Source organism: Ctenocephalides felis, unplaced genomic scaffold (genome assembly GCF_003426905.1).
Source record: "Ctenocephalides felis isolate EL2017-DRISC unplaced genomic scaffold, ASM342690v1 CF-g0.4_SCAFFOLD_01492, whole genome shotgun sequence".
NCBI classification, from domain to species: Eukaryota; Metazoa; Arthropoda; class Insecta; order Siphonaptera; family Pulicidae; genus Ctenocephalides; species Ctenocephalides felis.
Genome location: NW_020537646.1, coordinates 5980812 through 5999650, shown reverse-complemented (window position 1 = coordinate 5999650; position 18839 = coordinate 5980812). Strand labels below are relative to the sequence as shown.

At 29.2% G+C, this 18839-nt stretch overlaps 3 protein-coding genes and 1 pseudogene across 5 annotated transcripts in view; 3 read left to right on the top strand and 1 right to left on the bottom strand.

Moving 5' to 3' along the window:
- The window catches only part of LOC113371557 (required for meiotic nuclear division protein 1 homolog), a 45510-nt gene extending 29683 nt beyond the window's left edge, over window positions 1-15827 (bottom strand). The window contains exons 1-5 of one of the 2 annotated variants that reach the window (XM_026612188.1): window positions 15369-15827; window positions 15063-15309; window positions 14800-14993; window positions 14547-14718; window positions 13817-14027 (exon numbers count right to left, since the gene is read on the bottom strand). In XM_026612188.1, the coding sequence (XP_026467973.1) occupies window positions 13866-14027; window positions 14547-14718; window positions 14800-14993; window positions 15063-15309; window positions 15369-15724 (1131 nt within the window). In that variant the 5' untranslated portion in view covers window positions 15725-15827 and the 3' untranslated portion in view covers window positions 13817-13865. Of the gene's footprint in view, window positions 1-13816; window positions 14028-14546; window positions 14719-14799; window positions 14994-15062; window positions 15310-15368 lie in introns of those variants that run through there. The other variant, XR_003366634.1, reaches the window with a different exon arrangement.
- LOC113371539 (fibroblast growth factor receptor homolog 1-like) overlaps window positions 1-18839 on the top strand; it is a 103091-nt gene that overhangs the window by 62901 nt on the left and 21351 nt on the right.
- On the top strand, window positions 4970-10625 carry LOC113371552 (retinoid-inducible serine carboxypeptidase-like). 2 transcript variants are annotated; one of them, XM_026612183.1, is made up of 10 exons: window positions 4970-4986; window positions 8421-8650; window positions 8733-8963; window positions 9035-9145; window positions 9254-9330; window positions 9402-9547; window positions 9793-9972; window positions 10145-10222; window positions 10345-10499; window positions 10563-10625. In XM_026612183.1, exons 2-10 carry the CDS (start codon window positions 8486-8488, stop codon window positions 10623-10625), a joined length of 1206 nt encoding a protein of 401 aa, XP_026467968.1. In that variant the 5' UTR covers window positions 4970-4986; window positions 8421-8485. The 2 variants fall into 2 exon arrangements, with proteins under 2 accessions (XP_026467968.1, XP_026467967.1); XM_026612182.1 differs by lacking the exon at window positions 4970-4986 and adding an exon at window positions 7976-8048.
- Window positions 16091-18692, top strand: LOC113371548 (annotated as a pseudogene).

Here is an 18839-nt window from a genome sequence, read left to right as displayed (position 1 = left end):
AATACATCCGTTGAAATCGATTTTTGAAAATTTATATTATATCAAAAAGCTAATATTTATTTATCATATTTCTCTACTATTAGGTAATTGCAATATTTTCCTAAAGTAGAAGTACCAGGCGTGACTTCTACTAGTTATCATATTATATATTTATTGATATATTTTTTACTGTCCTATAAATATTCGATATGCCCTAAAAACGATATTAATTTAGTTATATAGAGACCAAAAAAATATTTTGTATCTGCAATAATTTCCTAGGAAGTGTATAGAAACTGTGATAAAAAATCGAAGCAAAATGAATTTTGCCGACAAGAAATGCCCTCAGGTAGACAATGCAAACGTATATAAAAAGTTATATAAAACTTTGTTGCCCATTGTCTTTTAGAGATTGCATCTATTGTCATGAATAGAAATCGATATAAATAGACAAAAAAGCTTTATTCTGGAGAACTAAATGTGAACAACTCGAAAATTCTATACGTTCAAAAATGACCTAGAAAACTCATAACTTTAACAAAAATCAAAATAAAATATATACATTAAATATAAAAAAATATCTACTTGATATATAAATTGAACACAGTTTAAAAATATTTTATCAGTTTAAAAGATTTTGCTTCTCTCCGTTATCCGACTTGAGTTTCGTGTTTCAAAATGATTACATGTCACACAAACTTTCTGGCGAGTTGAATTAATCAAACATAAATACGAATTACTAAATTCGACTGTACAATAAATAACCATCCAGATACCAAGGCATACTATTTTTAACCAAAGACCAGAGGATTGAATATGCTACTTGATTGATGCAATACGTAAAACGAGCCGCTGGATTTCGATATCTTTCTGGTGAGAATTAATCAAATCGCGAGGCTGTAGGTAGGCTTGGTAACTTTTTTATAAACGATATTAAAAAAATATACAATAGTCGAGCAGAGTTGCTCTATTTGGGCCCACTCAAAAGACGGAAGTGTTCCGTATAAACATTTTTTAATATGCTTTTCAGTAGTGAATTCAAGATATTTAGTTTTTTTAATCTCTTCTTATTTATACAAGATCACACCACATATCCGGTAGTCCGGCTTGCTAAGCGTAATATAAGTTTTTTTCACACATGTACCTTACGAGGCAAGATTAGGCTATCACCAGATAATATTTTGCCTGTGTTTTTTCTTTGAAAATATGTCTGTTCTATGTGTAAACTGAACTGATATGCCATATCAAGTTTTTATATTTGTTAGGTAGGATTTCAGTACACTTATTTGTACATTGTGGCGCCTAACTTAATACTGTTGCTTAAGAAGACAAAACGCTTATCAGTAGGCATTTTAATTAGCATTGTTGTAAGAAATTCATATCTTGATGTAATATTTAATTATAAATATTTATACAACAAAACAAAAATTTCATCCTTTTTTATTAAAATTTATCATAACATTCATAATAATTAAAATACGACGTACAGAATTATATGACAATGGCCACTATCAGGCTAAAGTAGTGAATTAAAATATTTTGGTCAATTTCAATAAGTAGTTGAAGAAATTAATTAGGAGTTAAAAATGTATTATCTAGACAAATCACAAAACTGTTAAGTTATGATTGCTGTTCAAAAATTAGAATAAAAAATAGTAATCATTGCAATAATAACTAGTGGTGCACGGCATCGTGACTTAAGACAATGAATAAATTCACTGTAATTTCAGATTTATCATCGAATACAACCATGTACAATATGTGATGAAATATACACAGGCCAAAATTAATGATTGCAAATTGCCTATACCTATTTGCGATTTAACGTTTACACATTATCTGTTTAAAACAAATAAATAACGAACATCAAAATAATTTATCACAACATCGTCTCCACCTTTATTATAAAACAAGGTGTGGTATAAGTACTTGAGCACCTTATCCTTAACTCATATTAAAAAAAATTAGTAAGAGCACTTTAGACTTTTTACACTCATATTAGAAATTAAATCGAGGAATAATTAAAAATGTATGTAGTAATATTAGAAAATTTGAACACCTATCCAAAAAATATTAAAAATGTGTGCTTCTAAGCTTGGTCATAAATTAGATTAGAATTTGAGATGAAATTAGTTAATAAAACTAAATCTAGTTGATAAATCTAAATTTCAGGACAAAATTGTCACTAATAAATTTTGGAAAAAATATTAACAATAAATGCTTATTTTATAACGGTCCCATATATACAATCGATAAGTAAAATAAATGCATATTGACACACCTTATGTACAAAGGTACTTCATAAATTTAATTTAAAATTTCAATTCAGTAACGCAAATGATTAGATATTAAAAGCGAATATTTCATATTTTTACTGAGCTTATCATTTACCAAGGAGTGGCAATAAAAAAATGAACTAAATACTTTAAACTTCAAACCAACTCCAAAAATTGACCCAGATGAATCAAAAATATTTCCCAATCATCTATTAAAATTTCAGGAGGTCAAGAAACACATTGTCATTATTGTTGCTAACAATTTTCTGGATCTGATTTCATATAAAGTGATCTCAAAGTACATAATTCAATTGATGTTGTCAACAAGCCCAATTCAACATCTCAGAAGTTATTGTCTTAAATTAAATAATGACATGCATACAAGTCTCATTGAAATCTCTTTGTTTCTGAGTGAACTAAGAATTAACATTTGGAATCAAAAGTCATAGTAATAATAAGACAATTGTAATAAATAAATAAAATAAATAAATATTAAGCAGTTAAAAACAGTTCTTAATTAGGATTATATATAGCCAAGTTTTAGAGATGAGGTTAACATATCAAAATTAATTCTTAGTCTTGAGTTTTATTTAAAAAAAATTGATTATTATTGCAGGCACGTATGAGACCTATTACATAAATATGGATCATTTCTACTTCGTATTTTCATGGTAAATTTAGATTATTATATACAAGCAATTTAACAAAAGGATTTATTGTAAAAGAACGATAATCAATGGACGAGAGCCATAAAGTCGAACGAATCGAAACTCTAAATGTAAATTAATATCAGGACAAAGAGATGTGTTATGGGTGATTTAAATTTATTATTACTAAAAAGTAAAACATAATTTTAAATCGTAAACCCTATGCATCTTGACATAAGATAACAAAGTTGTACATACTGATATATTCCAAATTAAAATTTAAAAGTTAATATTACTTACATTGACATGAAAAAAATTTGATTAGTTTCTTTTTATTGCTAATTTTTAACTTTTACTTGTAATTTATTTTCACTAATCATGAAATTATTTTTGTGCTTATCATTCTGGTTTCGTATGTTAACATTTATTAATGAGATATTAACTCAAAATCAATTTCTTGTAAAGCATCATGAAATGTAATAAACATTAATTGTTTAATTAATTTATTATTATAAAACATTAAACATTAATTGTTTAATTGATTCATTGTTTTCTGTTTAAACCTTTAAAACTTGAAAAGCTTCTTTATTTCATATCACAAAAAATTAAGCTATATAAACGTGCACATGACTTCATGCTAATGGAAAAAAATACTACGAAAAACTTAATAGATTATTATTATTTAACGAGTTGTTATTAAATAAGTAGTTAAGACTAGTTTATTATATATTTTGCAATAGGTGCATAAATAGATACCATATATGTAAACTTCAATGTTAAATATTAGATAATGTTCAGAGTATTTCTTGCAAATATATGCGGTGCAAATTATTATGAAGTATAATTAATTTCTTTATTTGAGTTTTGATATTTAAAACGTGAGAAGCTTATTAATTTTATGGGCTTATTTATAGTACAGATGTAAATTTAAATAATTGAAAATAGGCGCAAGTGTTATTTTGTCTTGAGGTAAATATTCGAGCTAATCAATAAGGGTGCGTCCATTAATCACGTGAGCCATTTTTAGGGGTTTTTAGACCTCCCCAATGTTGACTACCCCTTCTCCCATACAAAATCACGTGTATTTTTAGCAACTAGAAATAATCGTAACATTTTTTTTCTTTTGAAAAATTCTCGTTTTTTTTAAATTGATGTAAAATATAAATACACGTGATATCAACTAGAACTAGACCCGCCCCTTCCACACGTGATATTTTGTGATTTTTTTGTCGGCCCCCACCTTCCCCATTCAAAGCTCACGTGATTAATGGACGCTCCCTTAGAAGTGAAATTAAGCTATTTAAACTAATTTTTCAACCAATTATTTCGAAAATAAAGTTTTATAAACTATATCTTTCGAACGGTTGGTCTTTAAATTTTCAAAATTGGTTAAGGGTATTTTTGCGAAAACGTGGATGAAAAATTTGCTCTAACCTATTAATTCTAGAGAAACTGCTCAGCCAAAGCTCTTTTAATTTCATAGAACAGATTTTAAAATCCGTTCAGCCGTTTCATCAAAAAGTCAAACTTCAGCTTATATACACCCATAATTTTTCTAATTTAGATGTCAAACGATTCAGAATAACTTGAAATGTCGAGGAAACATGAAATTTATTGGATTTTTCTTTTTCTTCGGGAAGTTAAAAGGAATTATTATGAAAATATAAAAGGTAGTCAATTTTGCTCAGAGCATTAACAACTATCTAATGCTTTAGAACTATTTCAGCCTGTTCGATCTGCTTTCATAGCGTGATGGCAAGTAATATTGACTTGATTCCCGCGGCTCGTGAATCTTTTGAATAATAAAATATAAGTGTTATCTGTAAGCATATAGCATTATTATAAAATACAAACACGTTTTTAACATCCTCTTCGGCACCTAGGCCCATCGTGAGCCCGGCATTACATAAGTATATTCAGCTTGCGTCAGTCATCGCGCACATCGCTTCACACATAATAGTCACTAGTACGAATGGTACGAATGCACCATCAGTTTTATTTCCGATGCGCCCGTGCAACGATTTCCGGAAACCATTAATGACAACGACCGGAGACTTTTCCGCTTTTTTCCTTGATCGTTATAAGTAAGTATCACCGGAGTGATTTATAGTTACAAATTTTTAAATTCCCGAAGAGAAATTTTATGATTTCGCTAGAAAACTCTGCTGGGTAATTTTTTGTCTTTTCTGATGCATGGAGTCATTCTGAATCGTTTGAGGCCAAAATTGAGAACAATATATGTGTGCGTGCAAGCCAACATTTGACTTTTCGTCCACTGGGTAAGTTGGGACTATAGCCAAAAAGTATGCATTTTAGAATTAATTTTCAAAGAAGTTATAAATTAATTTCACAAAATTTATATAAATGCAAAAATTATGCCAAGAATAGCCATAAAATATTTGCATTTCAATATTCCTGATAGTTGACGAATATATGGCAAAAAACGAAAATATAACATGACCCTTATAGTGGGTCATGATTTTTTTCACCCTTTTCTTCGGAAAATTCTAAGTGCTGAAAATTATAAAATGGGTTCTTAATAAGTTTAGAACGCTTCTCTAAAAATATTACGATTGTAGTTCAAATAGTTTTCGAGATATACGCATTTAAAAATTGCGATTAATAAAAACGGTTTCAGGCAACAATTCTTTCACTGGCTGATAGATATTTTAAAAATCTTCATTTTGCAAAAACTTTTAAAGTTACAAGCAATTGAAACTTTTAAACCAATTTTCATCAAAGTTCATAGGGTTTAAATAATTGGCCCAGTTTTTTACACCCAATTTAGAATATATAATAAAAATCATTTTTAAAAGAACTAACATTAAAAATGTTTCACCTCTTTGCATAATAATCTTAATTAGTTAACAAGCAAAACAATTATAATTTAAAGGGTTCATACAAACGAATGCCATAATATAATTTATCTGTTTTTACTTTTTTTATAATTAAAAAATATTTAATTACAAATAATTACATCAAAATATCTCAATAGTTTTAAAACAACTTTCCGAATATTCTCCTCTAAGAAAAACTCGTATAAAAAGTGACATGCCTAATCGTCCCACCAGAAATTTATTCATAGCTCTCGGTACGTTATTAGTGATCTATAATTTTTTCTACAAACATGAAACACTTGAACCACGCCAGTTCGAAGGAATTGTAAAAAGTATACATCATTCAGTAACATTCATCAGAGATAATGAAGAACATATCTATTTGTGTTCACTGTTTGTAGAGAGAAATCTATAAATACTGAAAGCGATTACTGTCGTTATAGTTCTAACGAATGAGAAAATTATAATGATCAAGTATGATTTGTTATGATTGCTGAGAAGGCTCAGGTCAAAAGATTCGAATGTAATGGGTGTTTTAGATGCATGTTTACTCGGTGAAACTCGCACACAGTTAATGGGAATGCGTATTTCATTATTACATTATTATAAGATGGTTTTATGGTTGAACACCATATTGACCATTTATCACCATACAATACTTTAGTTTAGTACGCATACGGTATTACTTATAACCGTTTCTTCTGTTCGAGTACCAAATCCAACAGTTTTTTATTACTACCCTTAATTAAACCGGTATCCTTTGATTTTATTAAACTCATTTCCTCTTGTAAATAAACATTTTGGTTAGAAACAAGTACAGAATACAGAATTTATCCAGCCATATAGTAAACATCAAAAAGATTCGGCTTCTTTGAATTTCCGCAGCCTCAAATTGTAAACAAATTCTCAGGCCGGTCAAAAGCGCCGCGCTGAATGCAACATGGACATCATTGTTGTAATTCGTGGGAAATTGTAATTTTTCAATTCACTGTGAAAAACTGAATTTAAAACATAAAAATCTTAATGTAGGGATAGCAATTTGAACATACAATAGTTCCATTTCTCGAAACATCAGGCTTAAGGTAAATTTAAATAATTATTAAAGTGAAACTTAATAAAGATAAATATTCGGACATACAAATAGTAATAAATAAATATTGAGGTCTATTTTTTTTTAAATTGTTGCTTGCATCTTACTTATATATAGCAATTTAATTAGGCATTTTTAAAAAGATAGTATGTACTCTAATAATTAATGTTCTATTGTTTATGAATGAAAATAGACTACAAATAACAAAGTAAATAACATTTTAGATGTACCTTATTCCTAGTTCGTCTAAGGTCACCGACTCCATGAAAGGAAATCGGTAAGAAAATAAGATAAATTCTTAAAACGCAAGCGACAGGCGCACAATAGCCGGAAATCTTGCCGGTAGACATTACCATGCGAGGCGGCGGCGCTGCAACGGCAAATCTAACTCTTTACCACTTTACCACCTTACCACTTACCAGTATAGAATAAGAGGTAGAGGTAGAGCGCCAACTACGTACCGGAGCTTTTTTTCACTGGTAGCTTTATGAATATTGATGAATTCATTCATCTCCACTAGTAATTGATGAATAAATACATGCAATTCATTCAGTCATGTTTGTTTGTTAATGTTATGTTGACAAATGTTTAAAAGTAAGCATACAAGATTAATTGCTTGTTAGTGCACGATGTGGTAATTATTTGATAAAGGTTAATAAATTGGGATATAATAAACACAAATCAAAATACCATGGATGTATATTACCATATACTCTTCTTTTATCTATGTATATTACATCCTCTGGGCCTCATATTAGAAAATTCAAGCAACTTGCTTTAAGGCAAAATTCCTTTACTACCTAGTTCAAATTTTATTTACTTTATACGCTTTACATCTATGCAATCCTCCTTACTTGAAAAAAATCAATTTCACATATTTTTGTCGCATTTTTAGGGCAGCAAAACGCGGTCAAACAACCGTTGACCAAACTTCGAAATCGAATACTTCCATATTAATTTAATTCATCTCACACGGAACATTATTAGCAGAAAATACACATGTGTGATAATATTTATCTTTTGAGTACATACTTGAAGATAATTTTAGAATTGCTATAGAAAATTCCCTAAGAACTGAAATAAAATAGATTTAAACGTGTTCGAATGTTAGATAATTATTAATAAAAGTTAATTATTAAATAATAATTAACTAAAATGGTGCTATTTAAATTAAGTTTAGTTTTTTTAGTTGCTTTTATAGGAATTGAGAGCGTTTATGGTAAGTAAATTCATACTTATAAAAAACTATCTAATAACTATCTTAAAACACGAGTTCTGAAATGTTAATCAAATATTAAAATACTGAAGCAAAATTGTAGAAATGTGAAATATATAGTGTAAACCTGTAATTATTTTCTCTTAAACAATAACAAAAACTATGGGTAATAGCTAATGTTGATTTTTCAATTTTTTTTCAAAAAATTGTCTAATTGTTTCTAATTTCTACAATTTTCAATATTATTCATGAACTTGTATATTTAGTTCTAGATTATCAAACAACTATTTAATTATTTAGTAATAATCATTTTCTATTAATAATGAATGAAAATTAAAATGCTCAGAATTAAGTCTAATTATTATTACCTTTAAGGTAAACAAGGAATAGGTCCAGGTGAGCAAGATTGGGGCTATGTGACTGTACGAGAAGGTGCCCACATGTTCTGGTGGTTGTACCACACAACCGCGCCTGTATCCGACTCTGCAGAGAGACCCTTAGTTGTCTGGTTACAAGGCGGACCTGGTGCCAGTTCAACTGGCTATGGAAATTTCGAAGAATTGGGCCCGTTGGATATAAACCTCAATGAACGTAATTACACTTGGGTAAAAATAATTGGAAATCAAAAACCATTATATCGTAAGCCTGAGAAATTTTTTAGAGATGGATTTTTCTAATTTTTCTTAGGTTAAAGAAATGAACGTCTTGTTCATTGATAATCCTGTAGGATCAGGCTTCAGTTACACAGATAAATATGAGCATTTTACAAAAAATAACCATGAAATTGCAATGGATTTAGTAAAACTGATGCACGGTTTCTTCAAATTGCAACCAAAATTTAAAACCGTACCATTCTATGTTGTAGCAGAATCATATGGTGGAAAAATGGCAGCAGAATTCGTCTACGAATTATATAATGTAATTGAAATAATAATATAATAACGTACATTGTTATATATCACATAAAAGTAAATTAATTATAATTTTAGGAAATACAAGCTGGAAAAATCGAATGCAATTTGAAAGGAGTTGTTTTGGGTGATTCTTGGATATCACCAATGGATTCTGTATGGGCCTGGGCGCCCTATTTATACAACAATGTAAATAATTTTAAAATCATACAAATTGAATCACTATAATAATAAAAATATTACTTTATTACTATTCTACTTGTAAGCATATTTATTATTTATCACTTATTATTTTAGGGCATAGTTGATGAAAAAGGCTACAACGCTATAATGGAAGCAGCAAATGAAACCCAAGAAGCATTTGATGATAGAGAGTTCGTGTTAAATTAAATAAAAAAAATTGCTAAAAATATAATAAATGAAATTTATATTTTTTATATTTTAGCTTTGAAGAAGCCACTAATAAATGGGCTTATACAGAATACGTTATTATGAATTATACAAGTAATGTTGATTTTTATAATATACTTGAGAAGGTGTCCGAAAGAAATAAGAGAGCCTTGATGGAGGCCTTTGAATCAAGTACTAGAGGTAATAGTTGAAAATTGGAATTATAAAATATTCAAGAATTATATAATAAGACTTAAACTAAGTTGAAACAATGTTTGTAAATTACTACGATTCATGTAAAATAAATATACATTATTTATTAAAAAATGTGCAGAAATATCTTCGTGCAAAATAAATTGCTAATATTAATCTTGGTTCAAAGGAAATTTGTGATGATTATAGAAAAACCATAAAATCTTCAATTTAAATGTATTTAATTATTATAGATGGTCTTTTCGAGTTAATGGCTAACTACGGACGACGGGCTGCTGATCCTTTAAATACCTTAATGAATGGATTAGTTGCAGAAGTCCTCGACATACCCAAAGATGTGAGGTGGGGACAACAGAGTAGTCAAACCTTTCAAGTTTTGAAAGGAGACTTTATGAAACCTTGCATTGAAATGGGTTAGTATAATTCAATTAGAAAATTTTGAGAACTTATACAAAGAATTTGTTGGACATACATAATATAAAGAATTCTGAAAAAAAGATACTAAAGAGATAATAATGCATGAGAGTAAAAAAATCTCAAAATTTATTATTATTATTTTAATATTTGTTTATTATTTTGTTACAGTTGAAAATTTGCTTAACAAAACCGACCTGGAAGTTATGGTATTCACAGGCCAATTGGATTTAATTGTTAATACACCAGGTATAAAAAATGAAATCTTTGATTAAACTTCTTAAGATAAATATATCATATTTATATTTTTTGCCCATGTTCAGGTTAATTTATCTGCATTTTTAATATGAAACAGAAGTATTAATTTTTAGGAACTATAAAATGGGTATCCAGATTGCGTTGGCCCGAAAAAGAAGAGTGGTCGGAATCAATTAGATATCCTTTGACGGTAAAATCGATTGTGGAAGGTTATTATCAAAAATACGGACGATTTAGCCTTTATTGGATTAACAGATCAGGACATATGGTAAATTGACTAAGAAATAAAACACCAGAATTATGATATTAAATATCTTATTTAATTTTGCAGGTGCCAAATGATAATCCTGCTGCTATGGGAAAGATCTTGAGAGATCTTACTTCGTATGGATAGAAAATGAATGTTTAGCAATGACGATATTTTTAAAATGTTAATAAAATTTGTTTTTATGAATTATAGTAGTTTTTATTATTAATATTAATTGTATATTTCCAATATTTTACTGATACGCCACTGTATAAAATATTTTGATAACTCCTAAAATCTTACATCTCTAAAGTTGTTTAAAATCATATCGTATATATCTCCAGATTAATATTTGCCGTTATCAATATGCTTTGTTGTATATAAGCTTTTGTTTCAGAATAATGAATCAGTTGAATTATTCTAGTTCGATTAAAAATGATAAAATTAATCATTTTGGCACTATGCCTCTCGACAACTGTATTTTGTCAAATTAATTCACGTTAGTATGAAAGTAGAAAAATAATAAGAATTCCGTTATTTACCAGCAAATAAAATGAAAATCCTTTTAATAAACTCGTACAACCAGTGAAATAAATAATTTCAAAGTGAAAATAAATATTAATTACTAAAATTTGGGATTTCGTTAATAATGGTCAAAACTGAGACCTATTACAATTCAGTATGAAGCAAAATGATAGATTATCTATTTTTATTTTGAATAATTACATAGTTAATGGTGATTAATTTTTCATAAATTAAATAGTAAAGAAAACCAATTTAAATACTTAATAATTTCTATTAATTCTAATTTTTTAAATTTGTAACTTTCATCAGGTAAACAAGGTGTTGGCCCAGGAGACCAGGATTGGGGCTATGTGACTGTCCGAGAAGGAGCCCATATGTTCTGGTGGTTGTACCACACAACAGCCCCTGTTTCCGACCCCACAGAAAGACCCCTTGTAGTCTGGCTTCAAGGAGGACCAGGAGCCAGTTCAACTGGTTATGGAAACTTTGAGGAACTGGGACCAGTTGATGTGAATCTCAACGAACGCAATTTTACATGGGTATATATTTTTTCAAATTTTCTATGTAAATATAATTAATGTATGGGTATTGCAAGAATATAAATTTGATCTCATTTGTGTAATCAGAATGTTACGAATTTTGTAATAAATGGCTTATGGTGATTAAATTTTATAAAACGGTAGCAATATTAAAGATTTTGTTGCATCACCTCTCAAGTTGTCAAATATCATGTGAAAAAGGAACAAATCCAAGGTTTACCTTATCATGATATTGATAAAAACCATCGGTTTTCCCATTAGGTTAAATATTATCTGGATTAAAAAACTTTTTTCTGCGAGATAAGCATAATCATAATTTAAAAACAGATAAATCTAAGTGAAGAGTGACACAAACAAAAACATAATATCAAAATGACCATCCCACTTGCTAAATGTATATTTGAAATCGTAACATATAAACATCAATAAGTATAATGCTTATGCTATCAGAAAAGTAATAAGGAGAAACATATCAATAACAAAGAGAGATAAGAAATGTTCTAATTTTTGGTTTTCTATATTCCAATGTAATCACCAAAATGACAATACACGTATTTCGTCTATACCACATGTAATTAATATTATTTATTATTCGGCAGGTGAAAGAAGTGAATGTCCTCTTCATAGACAATCCAGTTGGAACTGGCTTCAGTTATGTAGAAAAAACATCACAATTGACCAAAAATAATCGGGAAATAGCATTAGACTTGATTCAACTTATGCATGGATTTTATAAAGCCCAGCCTCAATACCAAAAAGTTCCCTTCTACGTCGTAGCAGAATCATATGGAGGAAAAATGGCAGCAGAATTTGTATATGAATTATATAAGGTAACAAAATTAATAATTAGACATAAAATCCATAAAACTACCAATCTTTTGATATAACCATTTTTTAATGCCTAATCATGTTCTTAATTTAATTATTAGGAAATTCAAGCCGGAAAAATTGAATGCAATTTGAAAGGTGTAGCTATGGGCGACTCCTGGATATCACCCATGGATTCCGTATGGACTTGGGCACCTTACCTAATGAATAACGTAAGTCGAGTGATGTATCCTCATTATATATTCATTTGAGAAATGTATCCTTATTCTATATTTACAAATATGCAGAACAAAATAATAATAATAATCTTAATCATATGATTTCAGGGAATTTTGGATCAGGAGGGCTATGACGCTGTGATGGCAGCAGCAAAGCAAACACAAATTGCATTCGACAATGGAGAGTAAGCAGTTTGGATATTTTCACCTTTATTCATAAATATTAGGTAACTTTATTAAATATATGTTTCGTCATTTAAGTTATGAAGGAGCAACAGATGCTTGGGGACGCACTGAAGGCGTAATCTCGGACTATTCCTACGGGGTCGACTTTTATAACATATTATTAGAAGTTTATGGGTTCAGAAACAAGAAATTGCATAAAGCCTTGAAAGAAAATCCTAAAGGTATCAAATATTGCGTCACTGCAAATAAAATAGTATTTTATTCTTATTCATCGTGATTGTTTGTTATCTATGAAGCTGGTCTCTATGAATTAATGGTAAACAGAGGACATACTAGAGCCGATCCATTGGACTTTCTTATGAATGGTCTTGTTAAAAAGACTTTGCAAATTCCGCAACATGTTGTCTGGGGTGGTCAAAGCGGTTATACATTTAACACCCTTAGTGGAGACTTTATGAAACCCTGCACAGAGATGGGTAAGACATCAAAAACAAAATTCAATTAAAATATTTTCTATTCATTGTATTATATTTTAGTGGAGTTGCTATTAAACAAGACGAATGTTCAAGTTGTTGTTTTCACTGGTCAACTGGATTTAATTGTGGACACGCCAGGTACAAAAATATTATTCAAATCACGTTGATTAAAATGCAATACAATTACTGAAATGTAGTATATCTCAGGAACAATTGAATGGGTCTCGCATTTGCGTTGGCCAGAACAGAGCAATGGCAGAACTCTGATCGTGAACCATTGGTGGTTAAAAGTATTGTTGAAGGTTACCAAAAGAAGTATGGTCGTTTTGATTTATACTGGATAAATAGATCAGGCCATATGGTAAACATTTTTATATACAAATAATACTTTGTTTTAGATAAATAATTGATTTTATTTTATATTACAGGTGCCTAGTGACAATCCTAAAGCTATGGGCCAAATTTTGAGAGACCTTACTTCTTTTGGTTAATGCACAATTATTTACAAGTATTTTATTATTTAAATAATAAAATATATTTCATAAAAGTATATATAAAGTCTCTTTTTAGTCTTACAAAATATTAATCACAAGAACAAATAATTTTATAAAAAACTCAGCCAATAATTCGATCAGCATAATGAAGAACTTCAAAAAGTACTTCTACCAAGATCAATACAATTACCATCCACTCCAATCTAATATGATGTCTATCATTTAGATGTGAAGAAATTAAATCAGCTAGTTCTACACAATGATTTAATTTTTCATTCTGAACCTAAAAACACAATACAAAACTCAATGCCTGCCGAAATCATCCTCTAACAAAAATTCTAATTCTGTTAATTTTGAAACCAATGTAGTAAACTTATCAGCATTTTAAATTTGCTAAAGAATTTGATGAGGTTTAAAATAACCATTGTAATCAAGTTTTACCAGTCAAAAAAAACTGTTGCAAGCAAAAAAACTCCAAAGAAATATAATTTTGAAGTATTAAATTTAAGATTATTTAAATATTTATAGAAACATTTCACCAGGTAAGTTATGAAGAAACAACAAGTCATAGAACCCAAATTCAAAAACTATGAAAATTCTAATAATGCTATAACAGTATACTCTTTAACAAAACTGTTACTTTTTAGCCTTCAGCATTTATAAAGAAATTTGTTGATCAGCTTATCAGCTGTATCTGTTTCATTTTAACTGGAGCCCCAGTCTTAAGAATTGTTTATAGTTTGCATCATCAAAATAATTCTGAAAATATCTTTACAAAGTCATAAAAATCATTTTCACTTACCTTTGTTCGTTTTGATATGCTGAAATAGTTAGAAGTTTGTGTGTATAATCTTTCCATTTGATCTCGATCCCAATAAAAATCTGGTACATCCAACAAATCTGATCGCAAATTCATTGTATGTCTTAAAGCAAATAATTCTCCAGTTTTACGTAACATTTCATCCCGTGTTAATCTAAATAATAAATAATATCAATGAATAATTATACATAGTGAAATAATATACATATGCTATAAACAAGTATATGTATAATACCTTATTTTTTTCCCTCGTTTCAAGTCCCATGTTAAATGATCTATTGATCCTATATATTGGTCAAGTGATGCTTCCCAAATACCCAATTTCACAGATAGCGCCATTGCATTTGAATATGTATATTTTTCAAGAAGTGTTTCTTCAGGATTGCTATTAGATAAGACGAACATATTATCTTTTATTTGAGCTCTACCCTAAAAAAGAGATTATTGCAGTAGAAGTAATAAAGACGAAGCAAAAGTTTCCAATTATAAGCAATTTACCCCTTTGTCAGATGTGTAATAAGTCATTTGTTCAGATTCTTCTTCAACCATAGCATCACTATAACTGTCTTCTTCAAATTCTTTTATAAAGGACATCAAATTACTGCTTTCGAGGTCAGTTACATTCCATAATACCATACAACCTTCTCGAAAAAAGAATATATTGCGGGGTTCATTACCAACTTGAAATTTAGCAGTTGCATGAATTACATCAGGAGAACAAGCATAGTTCGCAGAAGATAAAAATCTGTATAAAATGTTAGCATATACAAAAAGGTTATAAATGCTTTTATAAAATGCCATTACCTTTGAGCTTCATATAAGTTTTGCTTCTTCAATCCATCAATTAATTTTTCTAGATCATATTGCTCTGCTGTAGCAAATGCTGTAACCATATGAGTACCTTCAGTACTCATCACAACACATCTTCGTCTAAGTGGTCTCTTTTTCACTGAATGTGTAGTTACTACAGCCGCTTCTTGCCCTTTAGTTGGATTATTTACGGCAGGTACGATGACAGTAGATTCATTTGGTTTTGATAATTCATAATTTATTGAATTTGTAAAAAGTGATCGTGTTTTAATAGTCTTGTTTATGGGTATTTTTTTCACGTTTAGTACGTTATAGAAGTTGCACAATGTTGATAACTTGATTCTCATCATCGCGTCACATTTGAAGGTTAGGATTTACATGCTAACTTTTTGACAACAACTGAAGCAATTTGACGCGACCATAGACAAGAATTTGGTAAACACCTTTGTAGATGAGCTATGCTTACCAAGTCTTAACGAGTGCAAATCAAATATAAAATTTATACATTATTAGTTTAATGTAAATCCAATTCTTTATTTTGTTAGTGTAATAGTGTAATATTTTATTAAACGCGAAGAACTGAAAATAACAGTGAAATATAACATTATTTTTGGAACGAACATAGTAGGTAATCTATTTAAACAGCACCTGCATATCTATGGATCCTGGCATCAAATGATCAACAACCTGATACCTTCAAGAATGTCGAACTTTCGCGCGCTGTGTTTATGTTGAATCATATAAGTTTAAAAAACATGTTAACAATTAGTACAGTTCCTATAGGAGTATATATTAAATAAAGAATGTATACTCAAAATATCATACAAGATTTTTATAAGTCACTCATAGGAAAGGTAGCGATTGCGTCTAAACTGATCCATGCTGAAGGTTACTTGTGTTTATATCCGACTAAAATTTATTTTCTATTTTAGAGAATTTTATTGATTGTGAATTACGATGTAGATGCCATTTGTGCTTGTAAAATTTTGCAAACTTTGTTCAAATATGATAATACATTGTACACGTTATGCCCTGTATTGGTATGTCAAATAATGTGCTATGTTGTTTTGTTTTTGAGCCTTATAATTAATAACTTTGATGCAGGGAATAGAGGATCTTAAAAGAGCATATGCTGAAAACTGTGATGAAATTAAATATATAATTCTTCTAAATTGTGGAGGATCTGTTGATATTGTTGATCTTTTGCAACTGCCAGATGATGTCATTGTGTATATTTTGGATTCTCACAGACCGATAGACATTTGTAATATTTACAGTAGTGGACAGATTAGAATATTGGGGAAACCTGAAAGTAATATTCCTGCATTCGAGGAAATATTTCGTGATGATGAGGTTTTTATTTATATATGTTAAGATCAAACATATTTACATTTTTTTTAATATTAATTTTTTTAGTCAGATGAAGATGATCAGAATGATGATGATTCTGAGTCTGAGGAAGGCATGTCCAGAACTGAGCTAGCTGAACAAAGAATTTTAAAAAGACGTGAAAAAAGATTATGGGAGGAGAAACGAAATAAAATCATGTTTGATTATACCAGTTCAGTTATTATGGACCTTCTGTAAGTAGACCAAAAAAAGCATCTTTAATAGTAATAAATACATAAATTTTCAGCTATAAAATATATGATTTATAGTTTATTTATAATTGAAAATTTTTTTAGAGTGCTATCATATTATTTGAATTAGCTTGGAAGCTTTCTAAAGACTCAATGGAATTATTATGGTGGGCAATTATTGGTGCAACTGAACAATTAATAATAATGGATAAAGTAGAAACGTCACAATATACTCTTGATACTGAAGTATTACATTCACATGTTTCTAGATTAATTCATAGAGCCAATGATCAGCAGGTATTTAAGTTAATTAATAGATATATCGTTTGTCATAAAATAATATATATTTTATATATAAATATTAAATTCTTACAGATGCAAAGTTCATTGAAAATTTCATTTGAACGTGATCTCAGACTTGCTCTTTATAGACATTGGAGTGTGGAAGCGTCTTTAAGACATTCAATTTATACAGCTTGTAAATTAAAGTTATGGACATTAAGAGGCGAAAAAAAAATGCAAGAACTTCTTGCTGAAATGGGGTAAAGTTTTAATATAATTTACAAAAAAATTTATTAAAATATTTATTAGCAGTTGTGTATTTTAGGTTGCCATTAGTGCAAGCAAGGCAAACATTTTCATCAATGGATTTAACTTTAAGAAAGGAGTTTCACTCCATGATAGAAAAACTTGCTGAAAAATATGATCTCAAAGATTTAGTTTATGCATCATTCACTATGCAATATGGATATAGAAATAAGTACTGTGCTAGTGATATAGTATATACAATGTTGTCAATTTGGAATCAACTGTAAATATTGCTCCAAATATGTATTTTATTGTAGCTCTATGATTTATTAATCATATGTTTTTAGTCCAAAGAACGCAGTAGAGAAACATGTTTTCTTGATGCTATGGATTGCCTTTCAAGAAGTCAACGTGGTTTATTAGAAAATGGTATTGAGCAAGCCAAAAAAATGCTTACAGTTATATTTAGGCAGACACAAACTACTCTTGAAACACATCAAGTTATGTCTGCTGGTCCTTTTCTTTACTTAATCCTGGATGAGGTAAGGAGTTTGCAACATATTCCCATTATTTCAAAATATAATCACCTTATACTTTTAATATAAAATATTACAGGAAAGTCCTTATTTTTCGAATCCTTATGGTCTTATAATGTTAGCACAATTTGCATTGCGAGGGCATGTAGCTGTTTCAAGAAGTAGGAGGGCAAATGCACTTCCATTAATAGCTTGTGCTCCTTTGCAATTACATGACACTGCAATGGGACAGAGGACTGATAATGAACTAAAGGTAGCAAAATTTAAAACATATTTTAATTTAGAAAAAGCATTTTAGTTATCACACAATAATTTTAGGCAATGTCTTCTCAAGAAATGGAACTTTACGGAATGTGTTTAATGGTGGGATTGCCACCTGTATGTGAAGATTCCCCTAAAAAGTTAGTATAATTATGTCATATTACTCAAACAGTCTTTAAATATGTATTTTCGAAATTTCAGTTTCTTTGGAAAGGCATTTGAACAAGCAGCTCACAAATCACAAATATTAGCATTCTCAGACTTTTTTGATACTTCAATAGTTAAAATTAAATACTCTGACCGAACTAAATTTCTAGATGCTTTAACAGCTCTTCTCAGTTAATATTAATAGTTTAAATATTACTAATAAAATTGTACATTGTTTTATCAATTATGTAAGTTATGGACATTTTATTATTGCAGTGCAAAAAACCATTGAAATCGTTAAGAATCACTAAGTGCTTTAATTATGTAGCTAATCGTAGGTATTTATTTATAAAATTATGTTAATTAATGTAAAAATGTGTGAAATATATTTTATATAAAAAAGATCTTCACAT

What these genes read in the sequence shown, in the direction of transcription:
- LOC113371552 (XM_026612182.1), top strand. Translation starts at nt 7,985, where the DNA reads ATGGTGCTATTTAAATTAAGTTTAGTTTTTTTAGTTGCTTTTATAGGA. An exon ending in TCGTCTACGAATTATATAAT is followed by an intron (nt 8,964 to 9,034) that starts GTAATTGAAATA and finishes TTATAATTTTAG; the next exon opens with GAAATACAAGCTGGAAAAAT. An exon ending in TTTAATTGTTAATACACCAG is followed by an intron (nt 10,223 to 10,344) that starts GTATAAAAAATG and finishes ATTAATTTTTAG; the next exon opens with GAACTATAAAATGGGTATCC.